Raw genomic sequence first — 25,934 nt, forward strand, 5'->3', positions numbered from 1 at the left:
TCTTTAAAGAGATACCTTTGTGGGATGAGGAGGCCTTGTGAAGTAGGTAGCTGATACAGGAGTCTACTGATAAGGTTACACCTACATTTACAGTACCTTCAGAAAGTATTCAGACCCCTTGGCTTTTTACCACATTTTGTTGTGTTACAGCTTGAATTTAAAATGGATTAAATTCAGATTTTAGACATTTTTTATAAAAAAATCAAACGCTGAAATATCTTGAGTCAATAAGTATTCAACGCCTTTGTTATGGCAAGTCTAAATAAGTTCAGGAGTAAAAATGTACTTAACAAGTAACATAATTAGTTACATGGACTCACTCTTTGTGCAATAATAGTGTTTAACATGATTTATGAATGACTACCTCATATCTGTACCCCACACATACAATTATATGTAAGGTCCCTCAGTCAAGCAGTGAATTTCAAACACATATTCAACCACAAAGACCAGAGAGTTTTTCCAATGCCTTGCAAAGAAGGGCACCTATTGGTACAGTAGATGGGTAAAAATTAAAAAGCAGACATTGACTATTCCTTTGAGCATGATGAAGTTAGTAATTACACTTTGGATTCTATGTCAATACACCCAGTCAAATCAAGTGTTATTTGTCACATACACGTGTTTAGCAGATGTTATTGCGGGTGTAGAGAAATGCTTCGCTACATCCAAATATCTCAAATTTGGACTCATCAGACCAAAGGACAATTTACCACCCGTCTAATGTCCATTGCTCGTATTTCTTGGCCCAAGCAAGTCTCTTCTTCTTATTGGTGTCCTTTAGTAGTGGTTTCTTTGCAGCAATCGACCATGAAGGCCTGATTCATGTAGTCTCCTCTGAACAGTTAATGTTAAGATGTGTCTGTTACTTGAACTTTATTTATTTGGGATGCAATTTCTGAGGCTGGTAACTCTAATGAACATCCTCTGCAGCAGAGGTAACTCTTGGTCTTCCTTTCCTGTGGTGGTCCTCATGAGACAGTTTCATCATAGCGTTTGATAGTTTTTACAACTGCACTTGAAGAAACTTTCGAAGTTCTTGAAATATTCCATATTGACTGACCTTCATGTCTTAAGATAATGATGGACTGTCGTTTCTCTTTGCTTATTTGAGCTGTTCTTGCCATAATATGGACTTGTTTTACCAAATAGGGCTATCTTCTGTATACCACCCTACTTTGTCACAACACAACTGATTGGCTCAAACGCATTAAGAAGCAAAGAAATTCCACTAATTCACTTTTAACAAGGCACACCTGATAATTGAAATGCATTCCAGGTGACTACCTCATGAAGCTGGTTGAGAGAATGCCAAGAGTGTGCAAAGCTGTCATCAAGGCAAAGGGTGGCTACTTTGAAAAATATATATTTGGATTTGTTTAACACTTTTTTGGTTACTACATGATTCCATACAGTATGTGTTATTTCATAGTTTTGATGCCTTCACTATTATTCTACAATGTAGAAAATAATACAAATAAAGAAAAACCCTGGAATGAGTAGGTGTATCCAAACTTTTGACTGGTACTGTATGTAAATTAGATATTTCTGTTTTAGATTTTCAATAAATGTGAAAAAAAAGTCTAAAAACATGTTTTCACTTTCTCATTGTGAGGAAAAAAAATGTACTGAATCCCTTTCGAATTCAGGCTGTAACACAACAAATTGTGGAATAAGTCAAGGGGTATGAATACTTTCTGAAGGCACTGTAGCTACTGTACCTGTTCGGGTGTTGTAATGATCACCCACTATACAACTGGCCAGGATATAAAGCATTTTCATACCTGACTGTGGCGGTGTAGGAAAACTCCAATGCATGATCTAGAAGTGTGTCACAGCTTTTATGCTTACTGACTATCTCTTTATTTGATTTAATACATTTAGGTGGGTTAAGTGCAAAGACATGTCAGTCCATTTGTATCACTGGTGTAATTCTAGTTGTGAAACAATATTTGATATTTTGACACCTGTATGTACAATCTGGCTGACACAAACCGAGAGAGTTGTAGATGGGTGGGTGTGTTGGGATCCTTTCAGAATTCACAGCAAAACAATACCACACGAAGCATATTAGGCAATATAATACATAATCAAAATCAATTTGTTTTAATTACATTATTATTACTGTGACACCTTGAGGGAGAAATAGATTAAAATGTGTTGTCTTTTAGATTGAATTAAAACATGTAATTAAAAGGATAATGAGGCTGTATAACTAAACATTAGGATGTGATTACGGTTCTCCTGTTGGTAGGTAGTGTTTAGATAAGTACAAAACTTACATTTATTAGACATTAGACACTTTTGTGGATTTTGTTGGTTGAGGAGACAGGGCTGGGAGTGACAATATACCATCTATTCCTTGCAAATACTACTTATTTTAATGCAACACTTTTGAGTAAGATGAACTGACCAAGGACAAAGGGTATGTGGAGGTCAAAGTGCATACAGAGGTCAGAGTCATATTGCTGATTGATGTGTCTAGACTGAAGGGCAGCTATTGTGTTGTTGTTGAGCTGATTTAAAACCATTTTCCTCAGCAGGTCATTTGATTCTGGGAGCTTGGTGTTAGATGGTCCATGGTCACTCTACAGCTGTCACACACACACAACCTCTCTGTGTGTGTGTGTGTCAGTGTAATAGAGGGTAGAGCCAGAGGTCAGGGCTAAACACCTCCAATAGACTTCTATTCCAACAACACAGAGGCAGGTGACCTGCTGACCTCATGAATCACTTACAGGGCTGTCACCCTTGTCACATGACCTGGGAGTCACAGAGGTGGGGTACAGGTGGTTAGTGATGGGTTCAAGTGAGGTTTGAACTGTTTAGTAACGGTCCTGTTCCTCTCTTTTATTTTGTATTGTTGAACTGCTTTTAGCGATATACACTAGATGACCAAAAGTATGTGTACACCTTCTCGTCGAACATCTCATTCCAAAATCATGGGCATTAATATGGAGTTGGTCTCTCCTTTGATGCTATAACAACCTCCACTCTTCTGGGAAGGCTTTCCACTAGATGTTGGAACATTGCTGCAGGGACTTGCTTCCATTCAGCCACAAGAGAATTAGTGAGGTCGTGCATTGATGCTGGGCGAATTGGCCTGGCTCGCTGGCAGCGTTCCGAATTCATCCCAAAGTTGTTCCATTGGGTTGAGGTTAGGGTTTTGTGCAGGCCAGTCAAGTTCTTTCATACCGATGTTGACAAACCATTTCTGTATGGTCCTCTTTTTGTGCACAGGGGAATTGTTATTTTGATACAGGATAGGGCCTTCCCCCCAGAATCATCTAGAATGGCATTGTATGCTGTAGTGTTAAGATTTCCTTTCACTGGAACTAAGGGGCCTAGCCCGAACCATGAGAAACAGCCCCAGACCATTATTCATCACTCCAGAGAATATATTTCTACTGCTCCAGAGTCCAATGGTGGCGAGCTTTACACCACTCCAGCCTACGCTTGGCCATGCCCATGGTGATCTTAGGCATGTGTGCGTCTGCTCGGCCATGGAAACCCACAAACAGTTCTTGTGCTGACGTGGCTTCCAGAGGCAGTTTGGAACTCGGTAGTGAGTGATGCAACCGAGGACAGACGATCTTTACTCGCTACACGCTTCAGCACTCGGTGGTCCTGTTCTGTAAGTTTGTGTGGCCGACCACTTTGCGACTGAGCCGTTGTTGCTCCTAGACGTTTCCACTTCACAGTAACAGCACTTACAGTTGACCCGGGTAGCTCTAGCAGGGCAGAAATTTGACGAACTGACTTGTTGTGAAGGTGGCATCCTATGACGGTGCCACGTTGAAAGTCACTGCTCTTCAGTGAAGCCATTCTACTGCCAATGTTTGTCTATGTAGATTGTATAGCTTGGTGCTCGATTTTATACACCTGTCAGCAACTGGTCTGGCTGAAATAGCCACATCCACTGATTTGAAGGGGTCTCCACATGCTTTTGTATATACTGTATAGTGTATCTATAGGTTTGAGTACTTTAGCAGCTCACTAACAGTCCTTTTTTTGTTTTCCTCCTCGCCTCTCTTCCTCCTCTCCTCTCTTCCTCTCCTCTCTTCCTCCTCTCTTCCTCTCCTCTCTTCCTCCTCTCTCCTACTCTCCTCTCTTCCTCCTCTCTCTTCCTCCTCTCTTCCTCCTCTCTTCCTCCTCTCTTCCTCTCCTCTCTTCCTCTCCTCTCTTCCTCTCCTCTCTTCCTCCTCTCTTCCTCCTCTCCTCTCCTCTCCTCTCCTCTCCTCTCCTCTCCTCTCCTCTCCTCTCCTCTCCTCCTCTCCTCTCCAGTGGGATGCTATAACAGAGATGGATGAACACAACCGTCCCATCCATACCTTCCAGGTGTGTCACGTGATGGAACCCAACCAGAACAACTGGCTACGCTCCAATTGGATCTTCCGCCAGGCCGCACAGAAGGTGTGTAGGGGTTCTGAGCATGGTTTGGAACATGGTGCTGATAACACCTTGGTTGCAGGTTCAATTCCCGCATGGGCCACATATTAGCCAACTGCATTTCCTGTAAGTGGCTTTGAATAAAACATTAGCTACTTTACTTTGTTTATTATATTTGCAAGGTGTACGTGGAGCTGCGCTTCACTCTGAGAGACTGTAACTCCATCCCCTGGGTATCTGGGACCTGCAAGGAGACCTTCAACCTTTTCTACTATGAGACAGACGAGTCCCACGGGGTCAAGTTCAAACCCGCCCAGTACACCAAGATCGACACCATCGCAGCCGACGAGAGCTTCACCCAGATGGACCTGGGAGACCGCATCCTAAAGCTCAACACTGAGGTCCATCACCTCAATTAACTCAATTCAATAATATGTGACTTACAGCCTGGGTGCCAGTCTTTTTCTGCCCTCTTGCCAAGTCCTATTGTTTGGCATGGTAATTCCATAAGGAGTTGGCAAGAGAGCAGAAACAGAATGCTGCCCATGTTATTTGATTTATCCCAACAGGGACAATTGTTGAGGCACTGCATACTAGGAACATGTTGTTGCGAAATACATGTGACCATCCATTTAATAAAGTTCAATTAAATTAACTTTATTGATCCACAATGTTTTCTATAGGTACGGGAAGTGGGTCCTATCTCCAGGAAGGGTTTCTACCTGGCGTTCCAGGACATTGGGGCGTGCATCGCCCTAGTCTCAGTCAGGGTGTACTATAAGAAGTGTCCCTTCACCCTGAGGAATCTGGCCTCCTTCCCTGACACCGTGCCCCGGGTCGATTCCTCCTCCCTGGTGGAGGTTAGGGGAGCGTGTGTGGAGCATGCCGAGGAGAGGGACACTCCCAAACTGTACTGCGGCGCCGACGGTGACTGGCTGGTGCCTTTGGGGAAGTGTGTCTGTAGCCTGGGCTATGAAGAGATGGACGGGGCATGTCTCGGTGAGTCACATGACTTCTGTTCTGACTGGATCTGTCCACCTTTCTCTCTATACTCACTCTCTACCCCTTTCTCTCTCTCTCTACTCACTACTCACTCTCTACACCTCTCTCTCTCTCTCTCGCTCTCTCTCTCTACTCACTCTCTACACCTCTCGCTCTCTCTCTCTCTCTCTCTCTCTTCCTCTCCATCTTTGTCTTTCCCTCCCTTTCATTCTCTCTCTCCTTTTCAGTAGTCCCTCGCCCTCTCTCTTTCAAACCCTCTCTTTCCATGTACTTACAGTATATCTTTGTATTAATCTGAATCATCTCCTGAAGCTGTAGGATATGAATACAGCCTAGCAGTAAACATGAGGTTTGATAGAGAATCAGTATTTGGGTCGTTCCACGAAATGTGTCCCTTTTGCGTCCCTTTGATATTTTAAGTATTAATTGTGCACCAATATGGAATTTTAAAAGCCTGTTATATTAAATGAAGTGCCCTTTAATGTAGGAATTCAATAAATCATATTTTTAATATGAATAAATTATTTTAATCTACTTAACCCTCAAATTTCTCAAAGTTTCACCATCACTGTAAAGCCCTAGTTATTTTTTTGCTTTGACAAAGTTTTTTCTGAATATTATTTTTTATTTCATGTGATTAGGGATTCATTTAATAGTCTGATTAGTCTGTCCCTCATTTTAAGTTCAACCCTGTTACGTGAACTGAACTCTCGTTTGAATATGGTGAAACTATTCCTTTTTTTTTATTCAAAAGCAACACTGAACATCTAATAGTCAAATCATAGCGTAAAAGCAGGTGAGCTGGTTCTATTCTTGCTGGCCATTTGCTGGTGTTTACTGTTGGAAAAGTGAGTGGGTCAAGCGGAACATATCAACCCTGTTACCCATAGATAGACAGGCCAAAATAATTTAAACTATTTAACTATTTCTATATTTGTTTTCCATTCAGTTGCACACAACAAGCTTCCATTCCCCCGGCACAGGGGAATATATGGCTGAGTTAAGATGAAATCTGTCAACCATGTTACGGTCAACCCTGTTACTTTATTTGGCACTTAATATAGTCACTTTTTTATTCAACCTCTTGATATGGGAAAACATGTTTTTTATTAAGTTTAACACATGCTTTTTATGACAGAATGTTAAAATTAGGTGACATTTTTTTGGACCAAGTTACACTTCTCAAAAGGCACTGAATTGGTGGAATGACCCATCTGTAGGCTACATATCACCAGTCCTGGCCTGCAGGGGGGATTATTTATGGGTTATGTATGGGCCAAGGTGTCTGACTACACAATGAAGAGTGTCAGGTGTTTCAACCACAGCTGCTTTATTCACTGACCTGGATCCAGATCGGTCTCTTTCTCCCTCATCTTTTCTCCCTGTCTCCCATACCGTTTCTCTCTCTAAATCTCACCTCCCTCACTCCCTCATCTTTTATCCCTCTCTCACATCCCGTTTCTCTCTCTAAATCTCACCTCCCTCACTCCCTCATCTTTTTCCCCTCTCTCACATCCCGTTTCTCTCTCTAAATCTCACCTCCCTCACTCCCTCATCTTTTTTCCCTCTCTCACATCCCGTTTCTCTAAATCTCACCTCCCTCACTCCCTCATCTTTTCTCCCTCTCTCACATCCCGTTTCTCTCTCTAAATCTCACCTCCCTCACTCCCTCATCTTTTCTCCCTCTCTCACATCCCGTTTCTCTCTCTAAATCTCACTTCCCTCACTCCCTCATCTTTTATCCCTCTCTCACATCCCGTTTCTCTCTCTAAATCTCACCTCCCTCACTCCCTCATATTTTTTCCCTCTCTCACATCCCGTTTCTCTCTCTAAATCTCACCCCCCTCACTCCCTCATCTTTTCTCCCTCTCTCACATCCCGTTTCTCTCTCTAAATCTCACCTCCCTCACTCCCTCATCTTTTATCCCTCTCTCACATCCCGTTTCTCTCTCTACATCTCACCTCCCTCACTCCCTCATCTTTCTCCCTGTCTCCCATCCCGTTTCTCTCTCTACATCTCACCTCCCTCACTCCCTCATCTTTTCTCCCTGTCTCACATCCCGTTTCTCTCTCTACATCTCACCTCCCTCACTCCCTCATCTTTTATCCCTCTCTCACATCCCGTTTCTCTCTCTACATCTCACCTCCCTCACTCCCTCATCTTTTATCCCTCTCTTACATCCCGTTTCTCTCTCTAAATCTCACCTCCCTCACTCCCTCATCTTTTATCCCTCTCTCACATCCCGTTTCTCTCTCTAAATCTCACCTCCCTCACTCCATCGTCCCCCCTCTATCTCCTTCCCTCACCCCTCCTTCCTTCCCTTCCTCACCCCCTCTCCTTCCCTCTCTTTTATTTGTCATTCTGCAGTATAGGTGCATTGCAGATAGTCAGAGCTCCATGCATCTTCACAAAGCCAGATGTCATCCCCTATCCTTCATTATCTACCTCCTGTCATCCCTCCTTCATCCCTTCTTCTCTCCTGTCTCCTCTCCTCCTCCTCTCCTTTGTAGCAGCCTTCCCACTCTGCCATTCAGATGAGATGTAATGTGAAGGGCTCTGGCTGTGTGGTACTGATTGTTAACTGAAGCTGCAGCTGGATCTGTGGACCAGTAGGGGAGAGAGGATGTGTGTGTGATATGAGAGAGGCTGTGTTTGTATGTGTGATAGGGGATATGATGTATTTGTGGTAGGGCAGAGGCTGTGAAATATAACAACACAGATAAAGAGTGTTTGTGATATGCGCACCACAAATGTATCTACCGGTGCTGGGCCCCAAAAATGATATGCTGCTCCTGTGGTTTTCTTTCTTTGCACATAAGAGCATTAGTGTATTATACAAACACTATGTTTGGGAATTTGTGGATAGAGAGTGAGGGGTGCTCTCCTTTTCGAGACAGCTCTACCTCCAGCTGTCACCAGTGTTAGGAGTCTGTCTGTAGTCTCAGCCTGCTGTCTGTAGTCTCAGCCTGCTGTCTGTAGTCTCAGCCTGCTGTCTGTGGTTATGCTGCTGTCTGTGGTCTGTGGTCGAGCTGCTGTCTGTCAGTGCTGCTGTCAGTGGTCATGCTGCTGTCTGTGGTCATGCTGCTGTCTGTGGTCATGCTGCTGTCTGTGGTCATGCTGCTGTCTGTGGCAAAAATTCTGTCTGTGACCATGCTGCTGTCTGTCTGTGGTCATGCTGCTCTCTGTCTGTGGTCATGCTGCTGTCTGTCTGTGGTCATGCTGATGTCAGTGGTCATGCTGCTGTCTATGGTCATGCTGCTGTCTGTGGTCATGCTGCTGTCTGTGGTCATGCTGCTCTCTGTCTGTGGCCATGCTACTGTCTGTGGTTATGCTGCTGTCTGTGGTTATGCTGCTGTCTGTCTGTGGTCATGCTGATGTCAGTGGTTATGCTGCTGTCTGTCTGTGGTCATGCTGATGTCAGTGGTTATGCTGCTGTCTGTCTGTGGTCATGCTGATGTCTGTGGTCATGCTGCTGTCTGTCTGTGGTCATGCTGATGTCAGTGGTTATGCTGCTGTCTATGGTCATGCTGATGTCAGTGGTCATGCTGCTGTCTGTGGTCATGCTGCTCTCTGTCTGTGGCCATGCTACTGTCTGTGGTTATGCTGCTGTCTGTGGTCATGCTGCTGTCTGTCTGTGGTCATGCTGATGTCATTGGTCATGCTGCTGTCTGTCTGTGGTCATGCTGATGTCAGTGGTCATGCTGCTGTCTGTCTGTGGTCATGCTGATGTCAGTGGTCATGCTGCTGTCTGTCTGTGGTCATGCTGATGTCAGTGGTTATGCTGCTGTCTATGGTCATGCTGATGTCAGTGGTCATGCTGCTGTCTGTCTGTGGTCATGCTGATGTCAGTGGTTATGCTGCTGTCTGTCTGTGGTCATGCTGATGTCATTGGTCATGCTGCTGTCTGTCTGTGGTCATGCTGATGTCAGTGGTCATGCTGCTGTCTGTCTGTGGTCATGCTGATGTCATTGGTCATGCTGCTGTCTGTCTGTGGTCATGCTGATGTCATTGGTCATGCTGCTGTCTGTCTGTGGTCATGCTGATGTCAGTGGTCATGCTGCTGTCTGTCTGTGGTCATGCTGATGTCAGTGGTTATGCTGCTGTCTGTCTGTGGTCATGCTGCTGTCTGTGGTTATGCTGCTGTCTATGGTCATGCTGCTCTCTGTCTGTGGCCATGCTACTGTCTGTGGTTATGCTGCTGTCTGTCTGTGGTCATGCTGATGTCTGTGGTCATGCTGCTGACTGTGGCCATGCTGCTGTCTGTGGTCATGCTGCTCTCTGTCTGTGGCCATGCTACTGTCTGTGGTTATGCTGCTGTCTGTCTGTGGTCATGCTGATGTCAGTGGTCATGCTGCTGTCTGTCTGTGGTCATGCTGATGTCAGTGGTTATGCTGCTGTCTGTCTGTGGTCATGCTGCTGTCTGTGGTTATGCTGCTGTCTATGGTCATGCTGATGTCAGTGGGCATGCTGCTGTCTGTGGTCATGCTGCTCTCTGTCTGTGGCCATGCTACTGTCTGTGGTTATGCTGCTGTCTGTCTGTGGTCATGCTGATGTCTGTGGTCATGCTGCTGACTGTGGCCATGCTGCTGTCAGTGGTCATGCTGATGTCAGTGGTTATGCTGCTGCTGTCTGTGGCCATGCTGCTGTCAGTGGTCATGCTGCTGTCAGTGGTCATGCTGCTGTCAGTGGTCATGCTGCTGTCAGTGGTCATGCTGCTGACTGTGGTTATGCTGCTGTCTGTGGTCATGCTGCTGACTGTGGTTATGCTGCTGTCTGTGGTCATGCTGCTGACTGTGGTCATGCTGCTGTCTGTGTTTATGCTGATGTCAGTGGTCATGCTGCAGGGAGAGAGGACTTTACAGCAGGTTAGGAACAGACAGGGAGAGAGGACTTTAAGGCAGGTTAGGAACAGACAGGGAGAGAGGACTTTACAGCATGTTAGGAACAGACAGGAAGAGAGGACTTTACAGCAGGTTAGGAACAGACAGGGAGAGAGGACTTTACAGCAGGTTAAGAACAGACAGGGAGAGAGGACTTTACAGCAGTTTAGGACCAGACAGGGAGAGAGGACTTTACAGCAGGTTAGGAACAGACAGGGAGAGAGGACTTTACAGCAGGTTAGGAACAGACAGGGAGAGAGGACTTTACAGCAGGTTAGGAACAGACAGGGAGAGAGGACTTTACAGCAGGTTAGGAACAGACAGGGAGAGAGGACTTTACAGCAGGTTAGGAACAGACAGGGAGAGAGGACTTTACAGCAGGTTAGGAACAGACAGGGAGAGAGGACTTTACAGCAGGTTAGGAACAGACAGGGAGAGAGAGGACTTTAAGGCAGGTTAGGAACAGACAGGGAGAGAGAGGACTTTACAGCAGGTTAGGAACAGACAGGGAGAGAGAGGACTTTACAGCAGGTAGGCCTTTGTTATTTAGGCCTTTGTTAATGATATTTCAGGAGCCCATACTACACAATGAGGATAAGTAAGTGATTTGCTGTTTGAGGTAAGTTTCTCAAAATAAGTGAAATCACAAAAAAGGTGTCTGGACCCTTCGATAACATGTCATTTACATCAAAAATAGAGATTTGGTTGTAAAGAATAAAACGTCCTCTTTAAGTTCTGCCTGGCTACCAACCCACTGCTTTATGTGTTTATGCATATGTATGTGTACGTGGGGCCAGTAACGTTATACTGCCTTACAAAAATCTTTGATCTGTTGTAATGGCCAGGTGTAATATTTGATTCATGTGGTATTTACTTTCCTGATGACAAACAAGCCACACAATCAGAATATCATGAAGTACCAAAAATTGCTGTCTGTCTGGACAGAAAAAGAATTTGAAGTTAGAAAATAATTTACATACTGTAGATACTGCACTTTGCCTTTATAGTGCAGTATAGTCAGGGGGTCCATTTCCTGCTGTGATCTGAGGCAGGGGACAGGGCAACTCGCTGTCAGAGATTACATCTGCTGCGGCTGCCCAGACGTGGGTTTGATCCCTGGACAGTCTGTCTGTCTGTCTGGTGGTGGCTCAGGGTTATCATTGCCTGGCTCTACTCTATAAGACATGGGGTGACACTAACAGAACTGGTACAGGGCTATGCCACTGCTTAGTAGTGTTTATATCTATTGCTCAGAAGAAAATCTGCCTTAGTATTTACACATTTCAAATAATGTTCTTATGGTACTGTATATCCACATGATTCCTCTCTGCTATAAAGTACTTCCCCTCTCTCTCCCTGTCTGTTCCTAACCTGCTGTAAAGTCCTCTCTCCCTGTCTGTTCCTAACCTGCTGTAAAGTCCTCTCTCCCTGTCTGTTCCTAACCTGCTGTAAAGTCCTCTCTCCCTGTCTGTTCCTAACCTGCTGTAAAGTCCTCTCTCCCTGTCTGTTCCTAACCTGCTGTAAAGTCCTCTCTCCCTGTCTGTTCCTAACCTGCTGTAAAGTCCTCTCTCCCTTTCTGTTCCTAACCTGCTGTAAAGTCCTCTCTCCCTGTCTGTTCCTAACCTGCTGTAAAGTCCTCTCTCCCTGTCTGTTCTTAACCTGCTGTAAAGTCCTCTCTCCCTGTCTGTTCCTAACCTGCTGTAAAGTACTCTCCCCTGTCTGTTCCTAACCTGCTGTAAAGTCCTCTCTCCCTGTCTGTTCCTAACCTGCTGTAAAGTCCTCTCCCCCTGTCTGTTCCTAAACTGCTGTAAAGTCCTCTCTCCCTGTCTGTTACTAACCTACTGTAAAGTCCTCTCTCCATGTCTGTTCCTAAACTGCTGTAAAGGCCTCTCTCCCCCTGTCTGTTCCTAACCTGCTGTAAAGTCCTCTCCCCCTGTCTGTTCCTAACCTGCTGTAAAGTCCTCTCCCCCTGTCTGTTCCTAACCTGCTGTAAAGTCCTCTCTCCCCCTGTCTGTTCCTAACCTGCTGTAAAGTCCTCTCTCCCTGTCTGTTCCTAACCTGCTGTAAAGTCCTCTCTCCCCCTGTCTGTTCCTAACCTGCTGTAAAGGCCTCTCTCCCCCTGTCTGTTCCTAACCTGCTGTAAAGTCCTCTCCCCCTGTCTGTTCCTAACCTGCTGTAAAGTCCTCTCTCCCCCTGTCTGTTCCTAACCTGCTGTAAAGTCCTCTCTCCCTGTCTGTTCCTAACCTGCTGTAAAGTCCTCTCTCCCTGTCTGTTCCTAACCTGCTGTAACGTCCTCTCTCCCTGTCTGTTCCTAACCTGCTGTAAAGTCCTCTCTCCCCCTGTCTGTTCCTAACCTGCTGTAAAGTCCTCTCTCCCTGTCTGTTCCTAACCTGCTGTAAAGTCCTCTCTCTCCCTGTCTGTTCCTAACCTGCTGTAAAGTCCTCTCTCCCTGTCTGTTCCTAACCTGCTGTAAAGTCCTCTCTCCCTGTCTGTTCCTAACCTGCTGTAAAGTCCTCTCTCTCCCTGTCTGTTCCTAACCTGCTGTAAAGTCCTCTCTCCCTGTCTGTTCCTAACCTGCTGTAAAGTCCTCTCTCCCTGTCTGTTCCTAACCTGCTGTAAAGTCCTCTCTCCCTGTCTGTTCCTAACCTGCTGTAAAGTCCTCTCTCCCTGTCTGTTCCCAACCTGCTGTAAAGTCCTCTCTCCCTGTCTGTTCCTAACCTGCTGTAAAGTCCTCTCTCCCTGTCTGTTCCTAACCTGCTGTAAAGTCCTCTCTCTCCCTGTCTGTTCCTAACCTGCTGTAAAGTCCTCTCTCTCCCTGTCTGTTCCTAACCTGCTGTAAAGTCCTCTCTCCCCCTGTCTGTTCCCAACCTGCTGTAAAGTCCTCTCTCCCTGTCTGTTCCTAACCTGCTGTAAAGTCCTCTCTCCCTGTCTGTTCCTAACCTGCTGTAAAGTCCTCTCTCTCCCTGTCTGTTCCTAACCTGCTGTAAAGTCCTCTCTCTCCCTGTCTGTTCCTAACCTGCTGTAAAGTCCTCTCTCCCCCTGTCTGTTCCTAACCTGCTGTAAAGTCCTCTCTCTCCCTGTCTGTTCCTAACCTGCTGTAAAGTCCTCTCTCTCCCTGTCTGTTCCTAACCTGCTGTAAAGTCCTCTCTCCCTGTCTGTTCCTAACCTGCTGTAAAGTCCTCTCTCCCCCTGTCTGTTCCTAACCTGCTGTAAAGTCCTCTCTCTCCCTGTCTGTTCCTAACCTGCTGTAAAGTCCTCTCTCTCCCTGTCTGTTCCTAACCTGCTGTAAAGTCCTCTCTCCCCCTGTCTGTTCCTAACCTGCTGTAAAGTCCTCTCTCCCTGTCTGTTCCTAACCTGCTGTAAAGTCCTCTCTCCCTGTCTGTTCCCAACCTGCTGTAAAGTCCTCTCTCCCTGTCTGTTCCTAACCTGCTGTAAAGTCCTCTCTCCCTGTCTGTTCCTAACCTGCTGTAAAGTCCTCTCTCTCCCTGTCTGTTCCTAACCTGCTGTAAAGTCCTCTCTCTCCCTGTCTGTTCCTAACCTGCTGTAAAGTCCTCTCTCCCCCTGTCTGTTCCCAACCTGCTGTAAAGTCCTCTCTCCCTGTCTGTTCCTAACCTGCTGTAAAGTCCTCTCTCCCTGTCTGTTCCTAACCTGCTGTAAAGTCCTCTCTCCCTGTCTGTTCCTAACCTGCTGTAAAGGCCTCTCTCCCCCTGTCTGTTCTTAACCTGCTGTAAAGTCCTCTCTCCCTGTCTGTTCCTAACCTGCTGTAAGGTCCTCTCTCCCCCTGTCTGTTCCTAACCTGCTGTAAAGTCCTCTCTCCCTGTCAGTTCCTAACCTGCTGTAAAGGCTTCTCTCCCCCTGTCTGTTCTTAACCTGCTGTAAAGTCCTCTCTCCCTGTCTGTTCCTAACCTGCTGTAAAGTCCTCTCTCCCTGTCTGTTCCTAACCTGCTGTAAAGGCCTCTCTCCTCCTGTCTGTTCCTAACCTGCTGTAAAGTCCTCTCTCCCTGTCTGTTCCTAACCTGCTGTAAAGTCCTCTCTCCCTGTCTGTTCCTAACCTGCTGTAAAGGCCTCTCTCCCCCTGTCTGTTCTTAACCTGCTGTAAAGTCCTCTCTCCCTGTCTGTTCCTAACCTGCTGTAAGGTCCTCTCTCCCCCTGTCTGTTCCTAACCTGCTGTAAAGTCCTCTCTCCCTGTCAGTTCCTAACCTGCTGTAAAGGCTTCTCTCCCCCTGTCTGTTCTTAACCTGCTGTAAAGTCCTCTCTCCCTGTCTGTTCCTAACCTGCTGTAAAGTCATCTCTCCCCCTGTCTGTTCCTAACCTGCTGTAAAGGCCTCTCTCCCCCTGTCTGTTCCTAACCTGCTGTAAAGGCCTCTCTCCCCTTGTCTATTCTTTACCTGCTGTAAAGGCCACGAACAGCACGCCCCTAGTGTGGGGGAGGAAAGGTCACTGACGCTTGGTCAGACTCTGGACCTGTCAGTGGGGGAGAGGATGGTCAGAGACAGGGGGAGAGAGGGGTAGAGGTCAAAGCCACCTGGGGCTGAGAGAGAGGGGGAGAGACTGGGGGAAAGAGGGGGGAGAGACCGGGGGAAAGTGGGGCTACAGTGAGAGACTATATATACACTATGTATACAAAAGTATGTGGACACCCCTTCAAATTAGTGGATTCAGCTATTTGAGCCACACCCGTTGCTGACAGGTGTATAAAATCGAGCACACAGCCATGCAATCTCCATAGACAAACATTGGCAGTAGAATGGCCGTACTGAAGAGCACAGTGACTTTCAATGTGGCACCGTCATAGGATGCAAGTCAGTTCATCAAATGTCTGCCCTGTTAGAGCTTCCCCGGTCAACTGTATGTGCTATTATTGTGAAGTGGAAATGTCTAGGAGCAACAACAGCTCAGCCGCGAAGTGGTAGGCCAGACAAGCTCACAGAACGGGACCCCCGAGTTCCAAACTGCCTCTGGAAGCAACGTTCTTTTCATACATCTCCGTTCTATGAAGCGCATGGATATGTCCCATTATGAAATCTTCTCTCAGTCTCTCACCCACTCAATGTTCAGATGTCCTCAGCCCATGCAGCTTGGGGTTGTCATTCAGTAGTAGTTGATGATGATTTATCTGTGGTGCAGGCCTGAGAGGTTCACAGCTGCATCCACAGCTGCTCAGCAATCAGCCAGACAACATCATACTACAGCTGTGATCAGAACAACACCAGAAATTAATTATTCATCCAACTTTCCCCAATTCTTTATATAGTCTATTGTAACTTGGCGTGCCAGAAAAGTTAAACTGCAGACATGAACAATTTATTCATCTAGAATAGGCATCCACGACCATATCGGAAACTTCTGTTTTGTTTTTGTTTCTATTTAATTGTCAAATCTAAGAGTAGGGTTACCTGTAGATGTTGCTAATGCAGCACCTTTGCTGTTTCTGCTGTCGTGTACAGTGTACCCTTTAAACTGTGTCTGTCTGGGTTCCCGCTGACTCTGGCATTTCAGGGAGCGCTGCTTGTCTGAAGAATTACTGAGTTCCCAGTTGACTGCTATCCTGATGTGACCCACAAGTAAGAGTTTACTATGAAGAAGACAGAGACACATTACTCTGTCCCTCTGGCTCTGGTTTAAACTCTGTTCATCCATTATATTAAGGGTAGAGGAGATACACCACATGTTTATGCTAATGTTCGAGCACCTTACCTGAATTAAAACATCCTTACACATTAATCTCTCTCTGGCATTAAATGCCTTTGTGTTCACACCTAGAACACCTACAGTATACTTTCCCCCTCTCTCCCTCTCACTTTCCCTCTCCATCCCTTCCTTCCTCTTTTCCTCTCTCTGTAGTAGATTTCACAGTTGGGTTAGTCTTGGTGATGTGTAGCGATTATAATGCTGTGTCAGCCCTAAACGAGGGCCTGCTCATTGTTCCAACAGTCACACAGTAGTTATTAAACCTCCACACTGCCTGGTCTGCCGTGGGGAGTCTAGGGCGTCAGGGGGAGTAGACAATAATACCTCAGTCCCACATCACCTGACCTCAACATAGCTACATTGCCTCTTATTTACCATAGTTAGAACCTTCTTCTGAACACAAGGGGTGTTTCTCAGTATGCATACTACCGCGCTCCACACTCATTCTCTGAGTTCGTTCTCCGAGGACGTTCTTTTGAGTACGTTCTTGTGAGGATGAGAGTACGGAGAACGCATAAAATTGTACATTTGAGAAGCACTGCACACTCCAATGCTACTGCATTGCCTTTGACCAATACAGACAAAACAAGATACAGTGCCCTCAGAAAGTATTCATACCCCTTTACTTTTCCACATTTTGTTGTGTTACAGCCTGAAAATGTAATAATTTGAGATTTTACCCCATAATGTCAAAGTGGAATTTTGTTTGTAGAACATTTTCGAAAATGAATAAAATTTTTAAATCTGATGTCTTGAGTCAATTAGTATTCCACTCCATGGCTATGGCAAGTAAAAATGTTCTTAACAAATCGCATAAGTTGCATGGACTCATTCTGTGTGCAATAATAGTGCTACCCCATCTCTGTACCCCACACATACAATTATATTTAAGGTCCCTCAATCAAGTAGTGAATTTCAAGCACAGATTCAACCACAAAGACCAGGGAGGTTTTTCAATGGCTCGCAAAGAAGGGCTCCGATTGGTAGATCTGTAAAAAAAACTATACTAAAGCAGACACTGAATATCCCTTTGAGCATGGTGAAGTTATTAATTAGGCTTTGGATGGTGTATCAATACACCCAGTCACTACAAAGATACAGTAGTCCTTCCTAACTCAAATGCCAGAGAGAAAGGAAACTGCTCAGGGATTTCACCATGAGGCCAGTGGAGATTTTAAAACAGTTACAGAGTTTAATGGCTGTGATAGGAGAACTGAGGATGGATCAACAACATTGTAGTTATTCCACAGTACTAACCTAAATGACAGAGTTAAAAAGAAACGGAATACAGCTAAGCACAGCAAAATCCTAGAGGAAAACCTGGTTCAGTCTTCTTTCCAACAGACACTGGGAGATAAATTCACCTTTCAGCAGAACAAAAGCCTAAAATGCAAGGCCAAATCTACACTGGAGTTTCTTACCAAGACGACATTGAATTTTCCTGAGTGGCCTAGTTACAGTGTTTTACTTACATCTGTTTGAAAATCTATGGCAAGACTTGAAAATGGCTTTCTAGCAATGATCATCAACCAACTTGACAGAGCATGAAGAATTTCGAAAATAATAATGCGCAAATATCGTACAGTCCAGGTGTGCAAAGCTCTTAGAGCAAACGCAAGCTTGTAACTTCATAATTATCAACTAGCTATATGTGAATCATATTAATCTAGCTAGCCAGCTAGTTTTACATGTAAAAATGTTGTTTTGGCAACGTTAGCTAAAAATTCTTTGTCAGTTAGCCAGCGGTCTATGCATATTACAGTGGATATTCTAGGCAGTTAAACATAGAAAAATGAACAGTATGTATTTATTAACGTATCAAGGTAAAGTATGTTGCCTGACTACTCGATGTGAATGTGCAACATTTCATTCCGAAGACGGATTTTCTCTCGCTTCAGCTCAAAACCAGCCGCCATTGCTTTAAATACATTCTTTGTAGTTTTTTACGTAGTTGCGTCATATTAGGGGGTGCAGACAGACATGGAAGCTCTGCTTCTAGCTCCTAAGCAATTTTGCACCATTTGTTTTATGTGGGGGGTGGGGGGGTGTTATTTCTTACATTATTAGCCCAGAACGCTTTTTTGTGTTATTACATACAGCCCGACATAACTTTTGGATATCATATCCTATTCAACTATTGCTGTATACAGGGCATTTAGAAAGTATCCAGCCCTCTTCTCTTTTTCCTAAATTATGTTACTTTATAGCCTTATTTTAAAATGTATTAAATTAATTGTTTTCCTCATCAATCTACACACAATACCTCATTATGACAAAGCAAAAACCGTTTTTTTGAAATGTTTGCACATTGAAAAAACGTATTTACATAAGTAATCAGACACTTTGCTATGAGACTCAAAATCGAGCTCAGGTGCATCCTGCTTCCATTAATCATCCTTGAGAAGTTTCTACAACTTGATTGGAGTCCACCTGGGGTAAATTCAATTGATTGGACATGATTTGTAAAGGCACACACCTGTCTATATAAGGTTCCACAGTTGACAGTGCATGTCAGAGCCAAAACCAAGCCATGAGGTTGAAGGAATTGTCTGTAGAGCTCCGAGACAGGATTGTGTCGAGGCACAGATCTGGGGAAGGGTAACAAAAAATGTCTGCAGCATTGAAGGTCTCTAAGAACACAGTGGCCTTCATCATTTTTAAATGGAAAAAATTTGGAACCACCAAGACTCTTCCTAGAGCTGGCCGCCCGGCCAAACTGAGCATTTCGCTACACCCGCAATAACATCGGCTAAATATGTGTATGGAACCAATACAATTTAATTTGATTCGATTTTGATTTAATTTAGGTTAACAATCCTGGGAACATTCAGATGTATGGTTCGAAATGTGTGCAAATGAAGAACGCATCTGAGAACTGCCCTCCGTTCTCCGTTTTACATTCTTTGTTTTCGAACTCATTCTCATTCCGTGCTCCAATTTGCGTGCTCGGAGCATGGTAATATGCATATTGAGAAACACCCAAGGTTTAGATTGTGGTCACAGAGACAGTTATAGGAGAGCAGACTGTATATGGTGCCTTTAGTCCCTTTAATATCAAACAAACCTTTTGAATTCGAGAACAAAAGTCTTATTATTGCAACAACAACAAAAAATATTGAAAGCAAAACATTAACCCAAAAGTATTGAGAGCAAAATAAATATTATTGCAAGGAAATAATTTCGTACGGCAAGAATAAAATGAATTATAAATTAATTCCCCAAAATGATATCATTTTCAATGATAACATGATTGCGATGAAACACTGCAAAGTTTTGGCACATTTGTTCCGTGTAGGCAGGGTTTTGAGGAGGCCTCAAAACTATAAGATCAACATGAGTTGGTCAACTTGTTTTGAAGTGACAGTTCATCCTAATTTTTTATATCCCAGCTTGCAGCTTAAAACAATGGCTAGTACAGCTATGTTAGATAGCTCGCTAACTAGCTGGCAATGATGAGGCAACAGTGTTTTACGCAAACTAGCCAGCTAGTGTATAAAAAAGCTTGAGTTGTTTTTTTACTTTTCCATTTCGAAATAAACTGCCTCAGTGGCTAGTTGCTACTAGCTAGCCCACTGGGACTGACTAGCCCGGCTAGGTATCGTTACCTTTACAACAAGGATGCCATTGGGAAACACCCTTAGGTAAGTGCCTTTTGTGTCTTGTAATTTCACATTTAAAACATGCATTAAAACAATTATCTAGCTAACTAGCATAGTTATATAATTTATATCACAGCAAGCAAGATAGGATGCACTGAAGTTACTCTCAAGAAGTGCACTACTGACCCTTCTCATGACTCCAGAGCTGTATGGCCTTGGGTTCGCGAGAGCTATGGCACTACTCTCTGAAAGCTTTTCATTAGAGTACACATTAGCGTGTGCATGTACTATAAACAATTTTGTTTTGCATTTGTTTCTTTTTTGTGACCTGGCTCTCACACTGGCTGTGTGCGTGTGTGTGTGTGTCCACCTGTCTGTCCTGTCTGCCTGCCTGTCTGTCTCTCTGTCTGGCATCTTCACAGAGTAGTGAGCACATGTAGGAGGAGCTCATCCTCATGGAGTTCATCTAAACCAGCTGATAGAAGGTATCCTATATTAGGTAGGCCTACTACTACTTGGAAAGATAGGAGGTGGATGTTGCAAGCATAGAGGTAGATCATGTCTACATTATCTAACTCTATGGTTGCAAGTCATTACAAGTCATTACTTGGTACTGATTCTCATCATAGGGAGTACCATTATGACTTTGACCTAAAAGTAATGTTACCGTGTGAGTTGCATCCGGATTCTCCACCCTTCTCCCAAAGTGTGCACTTGCACACTTTCTTGCATTGATTTATCAATGCTGGAAACCCTCCTGCCAATGCTTACACCCCCATCCTATGCTTTTAAATCCATGACGAGAAGTGTGCAAGTGCACACGTCAAGAGAAGGGTGGAGAAGTGGGATATGCTCTCTCAACCACCTCTATGCCTAGCCCTGTAGCTGAATCCTACAGCAATATTCTGATTTAAGTGCTACTCTATGGCATGGTAGAGTTCACAGTAGAGTTAAAATTGAATTACACCGAGTGTACAAAACATTAGGATAATAATGAGTTTCACCCCCTTTTGCCCTCAGAACAGCCTCAATTCGTCGGGGCATGGACAAGGTGTCGAAAGCGTTCCACAGGGATGCTGGCCCATGTTGACTCCAATGCTTCCCACAGTTGTGTCAAGTTGGCTGGATGTCCTTTGGGTGGTGGACCATTCTTGATACACACAGGAAACTGTTTAGCATGAAAAACCCAGCAGCGCTGCAGTTCTTGACACACTCAAACGGGTGCACATGGCACCTACTACCATACCCCGTTCAAAGGCACTTAAATATTTTGTCTTGCCCATTCACCCTCTGAATGGCATACATAATCTGTCTCCCTGTATCAAGGCTTAAAATCCTTCTTTAAACTTTCTTCTACACTGATTGAAGTGGATTTAACAAGTGACATCAATAATGGATCATAGCTTAGACCTGGATTCACCTGGCTAGTCTATGTCATGTTCCTAATGTTTTGTAGACTCAGTGTATTTTCTTATTGTAGTCCCATCCTCCACCACTGAGTTCACCACTAAGTGACATTTTGTTTGATGCAAGGCAAGTTTGTTTGCATACATTAGTAAATATTGTCACTTGTCAACACTACAGTAGTGAGTTATATCCTGCAGGGGATAGCACCAGAGACTCTGTAAGGGGGCTGATATATATGATATGGACTCCCTTACCAAAACAACTGGCTTCTGGCAAACGGGTGGGAAACATTTGGCCAATTTGTCACAAATTGGCAGCAAGCTCATATTTTCACATCCAAATTAGTTTGGTGGCAAACTGTTGCGGTAAATTTGAGTCAAGCTGATATTTTCGCATGCAAATTAGTTTTTGGGAAAACTGTTGTGGTAAAATTGAGGCAACTTGCGAACTTCTAGCAAACAATTTTGGGAAACTTGTGGTGAACATTCTGTTTGCTGCAAAATCTATATGAAAATGAAAATTAGATCAGGTTTTTCGTTACTGTTTGTTAACATTGAAATGTGGTATCTACATAAACCAAATCACATAACTTTAAATGAACTTACTTTGAGAAAAAACTTAAACATTCAATGTAGTAAATATACTTAACATGTATTCAATGTCTTAACAGATCAAAATAAACCTAATACAACTTGAAATCATCAGCATGTGTTACGCTGGTATAAAGGATTTGGAGACAGGCGCAGGAATACATCTGGGTTTTTAATACACCCAAAACAAACACGTATATAAAACACTGGGATGTACCCAAACAAAAGAGCGATGGTAAACCTTGTAGAACAACACAGGACAAGACTCGTAATACACAATGCATAAAACACGCAGCACAGGTTGAGACAATGCAAAGGTACTCACATGACCAACGGACATGCGAACAATAATCGACAGCCCAATGGGGAAACAAAGGGCACATTTATACAAATACAATCAGCATCCAGGATGTCCACCGCAGGAACCCAGCACCGCTCCTCTGGGCCATACCCCTCCTATTCGATGAGGTACTGGAGACGCCCCCCCCCCCCCTGACGCCTCAAATCCAGGACCTCTCTTCCAAGGTAGAGAATTCCCTACCTCTCCGCCAAGGTAGGGAATTCTCCGCCAAGGTAGAAAATCTGCCCACTCCCCCTGGCCAATCCTGACAGTAACACCTCAGGAACCTTCCAACCTCCTGATTGACCCTCTCCACCTGCCCATTAGCTTGAGGACGATACCCGGAGGTGAGACTCACCATGACCCCCAGGCGTTCCATGAATGCCTTCCATACACGTGAGGTGAACTGAGGGCCGCGGTCTGACACAATATCCTCCGGGATCCCGTAGTGCCGGAAGACGTGCATAAAAAGAGCCTCCGTGGTTTGCATGTCCAACGGAAGCCCAGGCAGAGGAAGGAAGCGACAAGCTTTGGAAAACCAGTCCACAACGATGAGAATGGTGGTGTTCCCCTGGGAGGGGGGAAGGTCAGTGACAAAGTCCACCGAGAGGTGAGACCAGGGTCATTGTGGAACCGGCAGGGGAAGGAGCTTTCCAAATGGGAGGTGTCTGTGTGTCTTTGACTGAGCACAGATGGAGCAGGAAGAGACGTAAACCCAGACGTCCCTAGCCAAGGTGGGCCACCAGTACTTCTCCGTTAGGCAGGCGATGGTACGCCTATCCCAGGATGACCCTCCGGCCATGTGTGCCAAGGAAAGGAGGCGGTCCGGCACACCTGTGGGAACTTAGGCACGGTTCTCTGGGCACTGTGAAGGTGCGGGTTCCGTATGCAGGGCCTGCCGTATGTCTGCGTCCACGTCCCACACCACTGGCACAATGATGTGGAACAGAGGGATGATGAGGGTCTCTTCTCCTTGCCTTTCATCTGCGTCATAGAGGTAAGACAGGGCGTCCACCTTCACATTGTTCGAGCCTGGCCTATAGGAAATCGTGAATTGGAACCTGGTGAAGAATAGAGCCCACCTGGCCTGTCTCGGGTTTAACCTCTTTGCTGCCCTGATGTACTCCAGGTTGCGGTGGTCCGTCCACACCAGGAAAGGGTGTTTGGACCCCTCCAGCCAGTGCCTCCACGCCTTCAGAGCCTTCTTGACCACCAAGCGTTCCCGGTCCCCTACGTCGTAGTTCCTCTGGGCTGGGCTCAGCTGCTTGGAGTAGAAAGCGCAGGGCTGCAGCTTTGGAGAGGTTCCGGTGCACTGTGATAACACGGCCGTGACTCCTACTTCGGAGGCATCCACCTCGACAATGAAGGGGAGTGAGGGGTCGGGATGTGCCAACACGGGAGCAGTGGTGAAACGTGCCTTCAGCGTCTCGAACGCCCTCTCCGCCATCCATCGAAGCCGCTGGGGATCTCCTCTCAGCAGGGAGGTAAGAGGCGCAACCACTGTGCTGAAGCCCCGGATGAACCTCCGAAAATAGTTGCCGAATCCCAGGAATCGCTGGACTGCTTTCACGGAATTGGGGATGGTCCATGACCTGACTGCGCTGCTCCTCCATCTCCACTTCCTCCGTGGAGACGAGATAGCCCAAGAAGGACACGGACCAATGGAAAAACAAACATTTCTCCTGTTTAGCATATAGATCATGCTCCAACAGTCTTCTCAGCACATACCTGACTAACGAGACATGCTGAACATGGTCAGCAGAATAGACCAAAATCTTGTCTATATCGACCACTATGCCCCGTCCCAGCATGTCCCGAAACACTTTGTTGATGAAGGCCTGGAAGACTGAAGGAGCATTATACAGTCCAACGGGCATTACGAGATACTCGTAATGACCCGTGGTCATTGAATAAGCGGTCTTCCATTCATTGCCCGCGCGAATTTGCACCAGATTGTAGGCGCTTCGTGAAGTCCAGCTTCGCGAAGTACTGCGCCCCGTGCATTTGTTCGATGATGGTTGGTATGAGGGGTAAAGGATAGCTGAACTTGATGGTGGCCTTGTTCAGTGTTCGATAATCAATGCAGGGGCGCAGTCCCTCATCTTTCTTCTAAACAAAAAAGAAGCTTGAGGAGGCTGGTGGCTTAGAGTGACGGATAAAACTCTGCTGGAGACTCTTCTGTACATAGGTCTCCATGGCCTCGGTCTCCGCATAGGAGAGGGGATAGACATGTCCTCTCGGGAGGGCTGCGTCAGACAACAGGTCAATGGCACAGTCCCAGGGGCGATTGGGAGGCAGGCGTGTAGCCTGGGTCTTAGAAAAAACCCGATCCTGGTACTCCTCCGGTAAATCCACTTGAGGAACACACTTTTCACCGTAGTGGTGTTGACAGACACCGCGAGACACCTCCCCTGACACTCCTGCGACCATCCCAGCAGTCTCCTCTCGGACCAGGAAATAACCGGGTTATGCAAACTCAACCAGGGGAGACCTTAAACAATGGGGTGCGTGGGGGTGTCTATAATCAAGAAGGTGATCTGTTCTGAATGAGTGTCCTGGGTCAGCAAAGAAACAGGAACAGTAATGTGATGTACGAGCCGGAATGGGTGACTGTAGGGGAACTAAAGGGATGCGTAATGCAGTGGATGCATCTAAAAAATTCCATCAGAGCTAACGGGAGTGAAGGGCGAGAGAACTCAGGGAATTTAGCGGGAAAACACACTGGTTGATTTGACAGACAAGGAGAGGAGACCTTGCCTCCCACCTGGGTTAGCGCAGGAGAATTCCCTGGCTTGTCACCTCCTCGCCTCCTAGGTGATAGAGAGCAGGTCGGGGAGAAATGACCCCTTTCCCCACAATAGACGCAGAGGCCCAGATTCCTCCTTCTCCTATGCTCTGCCTCGGGCAAATGTGCCGAGCCCACCTCCATTGGCTTTACTTCAGGACCGCAGGAGGTTGTCCAACCGGATCGCCATGCTGATGAGCTGGCAGGCTAATTCCAGCTGTATCTCCTCCCGCAGTCTGCTGCAGAAAACGGTGACCAGAGCCAACTCGTTCCATCTGGTGGAAGCCACGATGGTGGCTAGGATGGTAACAAACTGGATCTTTGGGTGAGGCTGACCTGTCACCCGAAAAGCGGTTGACCAACAGAGATGCATCATTTAAGGCTCCCTCTTAATACCCCCACCTGGAATGAATGCTCGCCCAAACATTTCATCCGCAAAAAAATGCAGAGAAAGCTAAGTGCAGGTTAACTTAACCAAAGATAGAAAACATTTCAGGCAAAGAGGGAAGTGTTTCATTGCAATTGCGCTATCATTGAAAAGGTTTCACAGATTTTTTTTTGTATCATTCATTTACAATTAATTTGTTCTTGCCTTTTCACGATTATTTCCTTGCAATATTATTTATTTTGCTCTGAAAACTTTTGGGTTAATCTTTTGCTTTCAATATCATTATTTTTGTTTGCAATACTAAGAATTTTGTTCTCGATTTCAAAAGGTTTGCTTGATATTAAAGGCACAAAAATGATTCCATAGCTGTAGATTAGATTTAAAAAAATGTATGTGCTCTTTGAATCTGTGTTAAAAAGGTAAACAGCTTAAACGCCCCTTATCTTAACCACACAAAACTTACTGGAGATCAGTGTCAAGGGACAACTTCCTACTCCGAGTCTAACATAAGACCACAATCCTATAAGTGGAGGCAGATACGGAAGCTAAGGAATAATAGTAATGTTCTGACAGCTTATATAGCCCTGCAACATTCTTTCAGTTAAGCTGGGCCGGTTCCCTTCCTCTCTCTCGCTGTAAACCTCTAAGGGAAAATGATTCCCCATCTGAATATGTTCGGTTTTCAGCTTCCATTAAACTGGGATCTTGTAGTTTGTCAACACAAAGTCATTTTTATCCAAACAGTGCTTAACTTTACTGAGTTCAAGCTTTGCAAATGGTTGCAAACATTAGCTGTGGCTGCTTTACAGCGAAAATCTTTCCTGGGCTGCATGGCTGCAGTAAGAGAGATATCATTTATAAC

At 45.3% G+C, this 25,934-nt stretch overlaps 1 protein-coding gene across 1 annotated transcript in view; it reads left to right on the top strand.

Annotated features, from left to right (window-relative positions):
* Positions 1-25,934, top strand: part of LOC139546549 (ephrin type-A receptor 6-like) — a 303,987-nt gene that overhangs the window by 79,458 nt on the left and 198,595 nt on the right. The window contains exons 3-5 of the mRNA XM_071355053.1: positions 4,285-4,413; positions 4,572-4,790; positions 5,073-5,388. Coding sequence (XP_071211154.1) covers positions 4,285-4,413; positions 4,572-4,790; positions 5,073-5,388 — 664 coding nt within the window. The remainder of the gene's footprint in view (positions 1-4,284; positions 4,414-4,571; positions 4,791-5,072; positions 5,389-25,934) is intronic.

Source organism: Salvelinus alpinus, chromosome 20, assembly GCF_045679555.1.
Source record: "Salvelinus alpinus chromosome 20, SLU_Salpinus.1, whole genome shotgun sequence".
Classification (NCBI taxonomy): domain Eukaryota; kingdom Metazoa; phylum Chordata; class Actinopteri; order Salmoniformes; family Salmonidae; genus Salvelinus; species Salvelinus alpinus.